At 42.9% G+C, this 12,140-nt stretch overlaps 1 protein-coding gene across 1 annotated transcript in view; it reads left to right on the forward strand.

The window, feature by feature from the left end:
* The window catches only part of VILL (villin like), an 88,945-nt gene that overhangs the window by 43,211 nt on the left and 33,594 nt on the right, over positions 1–12,140 (forward strand). Inside the window, exons 3-6 of the mRNA XM_044293585.1 lie at positions 1,166–1,240; positions 7,556–7,752; positions 9,459–9,567; positions 10,941–11,051. Coding sequence (XP_044149520.1) covers positions 1,166–1,240; positions 7,556–7,752; positions 9,459–9,567; positions 10,941–11,051 — 492 coding nt within the window. The remainder of the gene's footprint in view (positions 1–1,165; positions 1,241–7,555; positions 7,753–9,458; positions 9,568–10,940; positions 11,052–12,140) is intronic.

The raw sequence follows: 12,140 nt of genomic DNA on the forward strand, positions 1-12,140 counted from the left end.
CATTTTTTAGCGGTCCCATTGACTTGAATGGGTCCGCGAACCGTTTTCCGTGAAAATAATAGGACAGGTTATATTTTTTTGACGGACTGGAACCACGGATCACGGACGGCAAATGGTGCATTAGCCAAGTTTTCAACTGACCCATTGAAAATCAATGGGTCCGCAAAACAAATCATGAAAAATGGCGCAACGGACACGGGATAAAACAATGGTCATGTGCATGAGGCCTTATATGTAAGAACTTGATTTATCTGTCTTAGTTATCTGCCTTTTTTTCTTAAATCTTCATTTTATCTCATCTTGGATGACATGTTGGGGCTTTGGAACCGATTACTCAACTTACAATGGTTTCAACATACAATGGTTGTCCTGGAACCAATTAATATTGTAACTTGAGGGACCACTGTATGTATTATAATCTGACGGAACTACCAAAGGAGGCTCCGACAGTAGTGATAGGGTATGGCCACTGTTGGAAGCCAAAACTAGGAATGGACCATAAAAGGAGAGAAAGAATAATGCTTGTATCTTTTATATATTTTAAATGTTTTGTGGCATTTCAACTTGACGCTAATGCTCCATTTTTGTGGCACAAAAAACTGGTGCAAATCTTCACACATACTGTATGTTGCAATTTTCAAGGGTGCTACCAGTTTTTTGTTGCCTGAAGCAAATAGTTAAATAGTGCAATCCTTCCCAAACTAGATATCGGAAGATGCACAAGTAGACTGTATATCTATCTGCCAAACTGTTGTCCCCTGTTGCACACAGCCGAGCTTTCTCCTCACGCCAGTCTTAATTGAAAATCTCAATAAATTTGTTGCCATGCGCCAGAAACGGAAACTATAGCTACTGTATGCTCCACCCATTTTATTTATTTATTTTAAGCGGCAAGAGAAGAGGGGAGAGGCAAATAGTCGCAAAATGTTGTTTGCAAAAAGTTTGCACCCTTTGTGCTCCAGAAAACTGGTGTACAGCCTTTGTAAACGACCCCCTTGAGTTTAGTGACAGCAGGGAAAATACCACAGATCCAAATGCAGAGCTGTATTCTAACTACTATGCAGCACAAACACGCAAGGGTCAAGTAACTGCCATTAGTTTTCTATTGTCCCCAGCGTTTGTCACATAAATGGCAGTATGTATTTAATTATCACTCTCTTTTCAGAAACTGCAAATGGTTCCTCTCCCTGAAAAAGCCTATGGGAGCTTCTTTGAAGGTGACTGCTACATTATATTATTTGTAAGTATACATGATGATATATTGTTATACACTGTATATATTAAGTTTTTGTCAAAGTCACAGCTTTGTTGAAGTGAAAAAGCGAATGAACACCTACTTGGGATCTCCTATTCAGGGGCGTAACTAAAAGCATATGGGCCCTGGTGCAAGAGTTGAGCTTGGGCCCCCGTCCCTCAGTGCTTGTTGGCCAGGGGCAGGGGAGCACATATCCTTCCTGCTGCCTGAGGCAAACATTGAAAGGGCACCCCCTCATGCCAAATTCTTAACCTAACCCCTTCCCTCCAGCCAGAGGTGTAAAATGACCAGTATGCACTTTCTATAATGCCAGTGTCTTATGTGGCACAGGGGTCTTTGGGCCCCCTCAGGCAGCCTGGGCCCGGTAGCGACTGCTACCTCTGCACCCCCTAAAGCTACGCCCCTGCTCCTATTCAACAGAACAGAAGACAGGTGTTTTATCATGCGTGGTTTACACATCTCCTAAACCCACACACCTGTCATACTATTTCGGCACAAATGAAGCACCACTAAAGAATATTTAGAAATGCATACAAAATTACATTTACCAAACATTGTTAGATTGTCTTCAAATTTATTTCATTTAAAAAAAAAAATGTTATTTAATAAAAATAAAAAAAACACATCCTTTCTCTTACACATCCTTTCAAGTGGTGTAAACGCTGCAGATTTTCCATAGTGTGCAGAAAATCTGTAGCATTTACAGTAGCAGCAAAGAAAATTATATTTAAAAAAATCTCATGTTGCAGAACTTGCAGAGACCTTCTGCAATGAAATCCACACATTATTCGAAATCATATGTCAATTTATGCTGTGGATTTCCACCACAGATTTTTTTTTCCCCATTATAATCTGCAGCAAATTCACAGCATTGACCATAATCCAAAGCAAAATATGCACGATTTAGTGCAGATTTTGCTGCTGCAGATTTTGGGCTGGTTTTCAGCAGATTTTTCACTGCGACCCGCCACGCATCTGTACTATTGATATGACATCTCATGGTAGAAACGAAGGATAAGCAAACCAGTTTGGACCGAAAACTTTTTTTGGGGATGGCAGCCGAACCTGAATGTCTTCAGCTTCGTTTGGGACGAGTCCACTAAAATGGCCTGCCTAAAACACGCTGTGATGTCACAATAACTCACCTGCCTGAAACGGTCTTCTGATTTCACAGTAGTTTAACAAAGCCTAAGCCATGCATCTCCCCATAATGAAGTGGAAAAAGCAGTAACGCTGGGTTCACACCTAGGCGTTTCTCAAACGCGCGTTTCTATGCGCGTTTTTGTCGCGCGTTTTATGCGCGTTTTTTTTAATAGTGAACGCGCATTTGACGCGCGTTTGGGTGATTGACAGCAGTGTTGTCCAAAGAGTCTATGGCCCAAACGCGCGTCAAACGCGCCAAAAAAAGCTCCTGTACTTGTTTGAGCGTCGGGCGTTTTACAGCGCGATCGTACTCGCTGTAAAACGCCCAGGTGTGAACCCTTCCCATAGGGAATCATTGGTTCTTGCCTGTTGTGCGTTTTACAGCGCGTAGGAACGCGCTGTAAAACGCTCAGGTGTGAACCCAGCGTTAGAGAACCCTTAGGAGCCAAATATCTAACTATCCAAAAATAAAGGCATACTAAAACATAATTTACAATGAGTAAAAAAATTGAGCGCCCCAAAATGCAAGAAGTAAATACAAAAAAAACTAAGTCAGGAACCGTCAATATATATCAGTCTTGACAATAAATCAAAAAGGCCCAACCATAAACAGCAAAACCCCCCAAAAAATGGAAACCACAGTAATAACAGCTGAATAGGGTCTTACCCACCGCAGCATTGCTAGATGTGCTGCAGAGAATCCATAGTAGGCATAGGATCCCGGACTTCGGAGAGATGCAGTGACGGGTCTCCTAGGTGGCAGAGGAGAGGGACACCAAATCCTATAACACCCTAAGATGATAGTGGCAAAGGGGCTATTATGCCCTAAAGAGCCTAACCATGGAGCAACTCGCCCTGATAAGGGTGACCCCGAAAGGAAACTTGCCCTAGTATATGGTCATGTACCGGTTTATACCCCTAGCTGCTCCCAATATGCCATGTTTCTGTCGCAGTTGCGACTCATCAGGGGACCTAATAGCACAAAGTAATGAAATAGCGATATGCCTGAGATAAAAGCTAGGTATAAACTATAATCAACAGTGCAAAAGCAGATAATGTGCCCTGGATAATGAATTGCAATAGACAGACTTATGGCCAGTGGCTACAACAGTCTAAAGTCTATATAGATACAAGGGAGTCTCAAGTAGGCAGAAATTGTTTATCTACCTAAAAGATACTGTCACGTTACAGTAACTCATCTGCCTGAAATATGGGGTCATTTATCAAACTGGTGTAAAGTAGAAGTGGCTCAGTTGCCCATAGCAACCAATCAGATTCCACCTTTCATTTTTCACAGCTCGTTTGCAAAATGAAAGGTGGGATTTGATTGGTTGCTATGGGCAGTTCTACTTTACACCAGTTTGATACATCTCCTCCATAGTTGTGATGTCATAGTAGTTTAAATTACTAAAATCCACAGTGACGTTTCAGCAGCCTACCTAACTGAAATTCAGTAGTGATGTCCCATCAGCTTACCTTACAGCAAACAATTGTGACATCACAGCAGTATACCTTACTAAAAGTCACCTGTGATGTGAAACCCATTTATGATGTTAGAGCAACTTAGGCCCCTTGCAGACGAGCGTGTCTGGATTAGGTCCGGATGCGTTCAGTAAAAAATGCGCAATTTCGCAGGCAAAGTCATTCAGTTTTGCCTGCGATCGCGTTCAGTTTTTATTGCGCGAGTGCAATGCGTTTTGCACGTGCTTGATAAAAAAACTGAATGTATACAAACAACATCTCTTAGCAATCATCCGTGAAAAACGCATCGCATCCGCACTTGCTTGCGGATGCAAAGCAATTTTCACGCAGCTCCATTCACTTCCATGGGGCCAGCGTCACGTGAAAAATCGCAGAATATAGAACATGCTGTGATTTTCACGCAACGCACAAGTGATGCATGAAAACCAACGCACATGTACACAGCCCCATTGAAATGAATGGGTCCAGATTCCGTGTGGTCGCAATGCGTTCGCAATACTCGCTCGTGTGAAAGGGGCCTTACTTAGTGGAAACACCTGAGAAGACGTCATTGGCGCAGGCGCACTGAGGGAGTTCTGAGGAGACGAGCCTCCTCATCTCAGAGCGCCTGCGCCGAATGAACAGAGGCGCGTGATTTTTAAAATGCTGACAGGGCCTGCCGGAGGAGGAGATCGCGGCTGGCCCTGTCAATCAACACGACGAGGGGGCGGTTTTTTGCGGCGGCTACCAGCAAGTAGACGCCCTACTTGCTGGTAGAGACCTGATTTACATATTATAAAACTTCGTTTTTATAAGAAACGGCTGAATGAAAGTAAGTAACACCATTATATTTTCATATATCGCACTATAAGGAATGTAACTAGCCCCAAAAAAAAAATGACTTTAGTGGGGTGACAGAAGCCCTTTAACCCTCAAACAATACTATAAAGTCAGGCTTCATAACCTAATAATATCATTAAAGGGAACCTGTCACCGGGATTTTGTGTATGGAGCTGAGGACATGGGTTGCTAGATCGCCACTAGCACATCCGCAATACCCAGTTCCCATAGCTCTGTGTGCTTTTATGTAAAAAAAAAATATTTGATACATATGCAAATTAACCTGAGATGTGTCCTGTCCCTGACTCATCTCACATACAGGACTCATCTCAGGTTAAGTTGCATATGTATCAAATCAGTTTTTTTTTTAAACAAAATAAAAGCACACTGTCACGGCGGGGAGTGGGGGAAACCCCCCACCGGTGCAGTGTCAAAGGGTAAAAGGGAATTAGCCTGGCCAAAAGGAGTAATAAGGGAGCAGGTCACCTCCTACAGGTGCAATAAACATGAGACAGGGGAATGTCTAGAAAACAAGCTGGACACCAAACATCACCTGACATGTAACATCAAACTAGACATACAAACACTCTGAACATAACCCACTCCATACAAATAGGGACAGGAAGGGAAGGACACTCCGGGATAACATTGATGACCACAAGGGTGGCCCTCATTGGACAGATGGAACACCCTGGACTGGAGTAGAGCTCCAGCACCAAAGACAACTGAAGTACAACTGACTCCAGCCAGGAAACCACAGAAGATAAAAGCCAAGTGACCACACCCAGTCAGGGAGTTAACCCTTACAGCACCAGACAGAGGGAGGCTACAACTTAAAGGGGAAGTACACACACAAGCATACTAAACCACATGTTACCACCGGCAACAGCATGCATGGCAACCATGTCACGGCAATCACCCAGAGGGCCAAGACACTGCCACCGCATGCTCTCACAGCAACACATTGCCGCGGGCAACTGCAAGTGTGGCAACAGTGTCACAGCGCAAACCAAAGTCTGTGACACACACAGAGCTATGTGGACTGGGTATTGCGGATGTGCTAGCGGCCATTTAGCAACCCATGTCCTCAGTTCTATACACAAAATCCAGGTGACAGGTTCCCTTTAAAGCAGGGGTGCACAACCTGCGGCCCGGGGGCCACATGCGGCCCTCGATACCATTCTGTGCGGCCCCCAAACATCTGGTAAAAGACATGTATGTCTATGTCTTATGGCTTTTTACATGTATCTTTCATGTATTCTCCTATTAGATGGGAGTCCTGGAACTGTAACTAAACATTTATAGAATATACTGTATGTTCAATATGCCAAAAATACAGTATTTCAGTTGGTAATACCCCTTTAAGTTTTATTTTCGGCCCTTGGAATTGGTTCAGGCTGACAATGTGGCCCCCAACCAGAAAAGGTTGTGCACCACTGCTTTAAAGCTCTCACTAACAGAACCCACTTGTAGACATGATCAAGGGAAGTGAACCTAAAATGGCTAGAGAACGCCTCGACGTGCGTTTTGCTTCCTCGGCTTCGTCAGGGGGTCAAAGATTGTCTAGAAGTCACGTTATTTTATGCAGGGAATTGTCGAATGGTACTGAGGTCGGTGGCCAGTGACTTTGTACAGCAATTGTGGTTATTGTTACCCATGTCTGAAGTTTTTTACCCCATTTATGTTTTTAATCATATGCTATAGATTTTTTGCCTTAGGCTACTTTCACACCTGCGTTAGGTGCGGATCTGTCTGGTATCTGCAGAGACGGATCCGCACCTATAATGCAAACGCTTGTATCCGTTCAGAACGGACCCGTTTGCATCATTCTTTAAAAAAAAAAGTCTAAGTCAAAACGGATCCGTCCTGACTTACATTGAAAGTCAATAAGGGAAGGATCAGTTTTCAACTGCACCATATTGTGTCAGTGAAAACGAATCCGTCCCGATTGACTTACATTGTAAGTCAGGACGGATCCGTTTGGCTCTGCATCGCCAGGCGGACACCAAAATGCTGCAAGCAGCGTTTTGGTGTCCGCATCCACAGCGGAATGGAAACAGAACAGAGCCAAACTGATGCATTCTGAACGGATGCTTATCCATTCAGAATGCATTGGGGCTGAACTGATCCGTTTTGAACCGTTTGTGAGATCCCTGAAACGGATCTCGCAAACGGAATTCAAAACGCCAGTGTGAAAGTAGCCTAATAATCTTGATATTCTTTTGATATAATGTACTATATGATGTCTGATTTTCATTTTTTACTTTAATTATTGCATTCTGCGTATCTTGGGCTAAATATCATTTTCCCAATTTGTCTTTATAAACAACAAACTGTTGATTTTTTTTCTAGCCTTCAGTTTCACTTCATCTACATCCTTTTCTTTCTTATCGAAACCCTTCAGAGAGATACTCTCATGGCTTGATCTGTAGCCGTTATCTGTACAGTTCATAAACACACATTTAAGCTAAGTTCTTCTAAAACTCACTAGATTTTAGCTTAAACAAGTGTTTATGAAATGTCAGGAGTGAAGAGATAAGGGTCACAGATTGAGCCTTCAGAGGATGTCTCTGACAGGTTTCACTGAGAAGGAGAAGCAACAGTCTGTGGATGCATTGAAACTGAAGGTTGCAGAAGACAAACTGCTGAAATTTTTTAGCCCAGGATAAGTAGAACGTAGTGCTATAACAAATGCCTCCAAAGGTGTCCATAGCCTTTAAATGTCATAATTGCCCCTTGCACTAAAAATTGGCAGCAGGAATCTGACTGGTCAACACCTGCACTAATGTTAGGACTGTGTAAGTAATTTACTAATTATAGAAAGGATATGAATATGCAGTTTACTGTCTTCCACAGATCAAGCAATCATCCAGTGGCATTTCCAGTGATCTCCACTACTGGATAGGGAAGGACTCATCTCAGGATGAACAAGGAGCTGCTGCAGTTTATGCAACCCAGATGGACGAGGCTCTAGGAGGGAGCCCAATACAACACAGGGAGGTGCAGGGATATGAATCTGCTACCTTTAAAAGCTACTTCAAGAATGGTATTATGTAAGTGAGATTTATTTTCTGGCACCTACTGCTACGATGACCATGATCAATAGGTCTGATATTTCCTATTGAAAATGTAGATTACAAATATGTAGCAGATGGGGCAGATGGCCCTTGTCCAGTTATTGTGCATGTCAGCCTAGTTCCCACCATGGTTGAACATCACTTTTGGCATATAATGTACCTATAGACTACCTTTAGATGTGGAGTATGTACGGCAAAACAATGTCCCTTTGGCATAGATTTGCCCAATATACCTCAGTATACCTTTGTCTCAACCATACTGAAAATCAGAATCAAGAAATCATTGTTCCCCCACTTCTCCATGAACATTGTGGAAGCCTGCCACTGACTGAGAACTGGGTCAGGATTGGGGATAACACTATTTTCGCCCCCTTTTAACCCTCTAGATGATGCAGTCAAGAGCAACTGGGGCATCTAGGCAGTTTTACAGATGGAGCGGGCTCCCCCGGTTCCCATAAACACCTGCAAATGCAATTGTGAGGTGACCATGTGTTGCCATGGAAGCTGGGACCTTAATAAAGTCCCCCAGAGCTGTCATGATTATACGCCTAAGCTGGCGCAACTTTTTGTTGCTGAAAAGTCACACAACATTTTTTATAATAAGAGTCAATAGTCACAATGTGACATGCTGCAACTGCGACACAACTGTCACAAAAAACCCATCCAAGTTGCATTTTTGTGCGACCGTTGCATCACAGTGGCAGCATGTCACATCTCGTAGAGTCATACCATTGACTTTCATTATTAAAAATGTCAATGGGTACCTGAAGGCCGATATAAGGGGAAGGTTGGGTGCTTTGAAGGTGTGTTGATTTTCTTAGAGACACATGAATGGCGATCTATTAGAGTGTTGGTGTTATAAGATCATTGGCATGTGGGCTGGGGGGAAGGAGAAGGGAGGGGTTTACTGGGGGGAGGGGAATGTTATTTGTCAATCTGTGGATACTGCCTCTGATATGGACAGCGAAAAGCTAGTCCATATGTGTATGTTATTATATGGTATATGGAAAAATCAATAAACCGATTTGCAAAAAAAAAAAAATATGTGACTGTAGCTGCACACTTTTGGTGCGACTTGCTTTTGCAAGACACATGTCCCCATGTAGCCCTAGCCTTAGGCCTCATGCACACGACGTTGTTTTTCTCGGCCTCCGTTCCGTTTTTTTTTTGCGGATAGGATGGGGACCCATTCATTTCAATAGGTCAGCAAAAAAATGCTGATAGTTCATCCGTTTGTGTTCCGCGTCCGTTGTCCGTGTTTCCTTTCAGCAAAACAAATAGTGCATGTCCTACTTTTTTCACATTTGCGGAAAAGGATAGGCATTTATTACAAGGGATCTGTGGGAAAAAGGGATCCTCCCTAAAAAACGGATGCCGCATCCGTTTTTGGGGCGGACGCAAAAAACAACTGTCGTGTGTATGAGGCCTAAGGCGGAGTTCATATCATAGTTATTTTTCCATCCTACAAAAAAACTGATCCTGTGCATCACTTATGCACATTTGGCACCCGTTTGAGCCATTTCCGTCAGAGATCCGTTTTTTACGGGATCCATTTTTTTTTTCTTTATTTTTCTGTTCTTCTGATAGATCAGAACAATGGAAAAATAACAGTTATGTGAACTCTCCCTAATAGATAGATAATTTTTAATATAATAACATAACTATTTTATCTCTCACACCAGATACAAGAAAGGAGGAGTTGCCTCAGGATTTAAACACGTGGAGACAAATATGTACAACATACGTCGCTTACTTCATGTAAAGGGCAGAAAACATGTCTCAGCCACAGAGGTATGTGTACTATAGAGCATGAAGAGTCATACTAACTACTGATGTGAAAAGACTAAGGCCTCATGCACATGACGTATGTATTTTGCGCAAAAAACGGATCCGCAAATAATATGGTTGACATCCGTGTGCATTCCATATTTTGCGGAACGGAACAGCTGGCCCCTAATAGAGCAGTGCTATCCTTGTCGGAAACGCCGGATCCGGCAATAATATATTTCAATGGGAATTAATGCCGGATATGGCATTCCGGCAAGTGTTCCGGAATTTTGGCCGAAGATAATACTGCAGCATGCTGCAGTATTTTCTCCGCCCAAATACCGTAAAGGTACTGAACTGAAGACATCCTGATGCATACTGAACGGATTGCTCTCCATTCAGAATGCATTAGGATAAAACTGAAGCGTTTTTTTCCGGTGACGGAACAAAATACCGGAAAAGAATAACGCTAGTGTGAAAGTACCCTAAGGGCACAGCTCTGGATCTGTATCAATGCAGCTTGTGTACTGTAACTGGCTACACGGCCCTTACTGAAGTGGTGAAGTATTTTTAAAAAGAGGAACACTTCACAGCTCTGAACATGAGTTTCCTGTCACTGTTCTCACCCATGGAAAAGAACAATTACTTTCGATGGAGTTACTGTTGGGAGTTGGAATGCTTATTTTAGGCTACCTTAACATGAGTTTCCAAGTGGAATTTTGCGCGTTTGCATTTGTGGCCTGAATCTGCATCAAAATCTGCATGTTTTACATGCGGATTTTGATGTGGTTTTGCCTCAGATCTCGCCCCTTTGCAAGTTCTGCAGAAACAATTGGCATTCTGCAGATGACAAAATGGCAAAAATAAAGTGTACATGAGATTTGTCAGTTCTCATTCATGTTGCTGGTACTGAATTATGCTGCATTTTTTGTCACGAAAATCCACATGGAAAAAAATGCACTTAATCCACAACCTGTGCAGGTAGTCTAAAAAGTCTGTGGTGTCGGACATACATATAACAATAGCAATTATGGTTTTGTATCAGATGTCAACTGACCTGACTATTGATATACTGGAAAAATCCTAGGAAATCTGAAAATATCGTTTCCATATTAAACATAGCTTCCAAATGAGCAGCGAGCCCCTGAGAAGCTGATGCAGAGGATGGTAATGGTAGTGGCCCTGATCAGATGCAGTCTCTCTGGAGCAATGGTGTCCCCCTAGATGAGTTGCTTCTGCGGTCCACATGGCCTGGAGGATTAGGAAATGGATCACTTGGTCCCTCATTCCTCACTCTCCTCTAATCTAACTCCAAACTGTCTTGGGGGTTGCGACTTCCTTAACAATGACATGGCTGTGTTCACCTCAGTGTAAAGTATTGGTTTTGACTCTTACAGGTGGACTTGTCCTGGAGCAGTTTTAACAAAGGCGATGTTTTCCTTCTTGACCTTGGCAAAGTGATCATCCAGTGGAACGGGCCAGAAAGCAACAGAACTGAGAGGATAAGGGTAAGGAGATGAAGGAAGAGGACAGAGTATTTTGTTCAGGAAAGGAACGTTGATGTAGGCCAAACAACAGGAGCTCCAAATCTGCCTTATACAGAAATATATGAAAGATAACATTTAGATTTAGTAAGGCTCCATTCATTGCTTACAAGCGCTTGTGTACAGCTATATAATCCCCAAACACAACAGCACTGAAAACCTGAGCATAGTTTTTTCATGAAACCTCCCAAGATGTTGGGCAGACGATTGCCTTGCTACCCTCATTATCGCGTACCCAGGAGAGGGAAGAGGACAGGAGTAGTAGTAGAAGGAATGGTGGTTGCATTTACTCACTCTGATGCTCCCCTGGGCCATGCAGTCATGGGAAAGGAGCGCTATCACAATATGATATCTCTGCTCTGCAGTATCCACAGGGGAGTACACTCTGTGCATTTGATATGATGGGGAACCTGAAGCCTATAGCTCCCACCAGTATGCAGAGAAGCTTGTAACCTCAATGTAGGTGTCTTACCTTTCTCTAATAATACTTCTTGTATGGCCTCTGAACTTTCTGCTGCATTAAGTAACACTTTCCCTCAAGGGCTGGTAAATATGCTGTCACTCTATTGCTTTTGTAATCCATAGGGGAAGGAAGCTTCCCTGTTAAAGAGAATCTGTTGCCAGTTTTAAGGTCCTCGATTCTTACAGCTTCACCACATGCCAATGAGTCCTGATATTCATGATCTTCTGGCTTTCTTCCCCCATTGCTGCTGATTGACATTTTTTTCCAAATTAATTAGCAGCACAGGACAAAGAAAGCCGATACCTCATGAATATGCTGGACTCATTGGTATGCGCTGGAGCTGTTCAATACATTTTTTTTTTGTTAGCAAATTGGCTGTGCCAGTTAAAGAAAGTGACCCAGCATTTTGTTAGGGGGCTCTGTCACTAATGTGGGACACCATAAAACTGGTTACAGATTCTCTTTAAAGGGATTATCCAATAGTACAAATACCCCCAGACCCCTCCTATAGACGATATACCAGTCCCCAGCACCCACGTCACATCACTTTCTTTAGCAATGTGGGCACATATGAACATGGGACCAACACA

The sequence above is a fragment of the Bufo gargarizans genome, chromosome 5, assembly GCF_014858855.1.
Source record: "Bufo gargarizans isolate SCDJY-AF-19 chromosome 5, ASM1485885v1, whole genome shotgun sequence".
Lineage (NCBI taxonomy): Eukaryota > Metazoa > Chordata > Amphibia > Anura > Bufonidae > Bufo > Bufo gargarizans.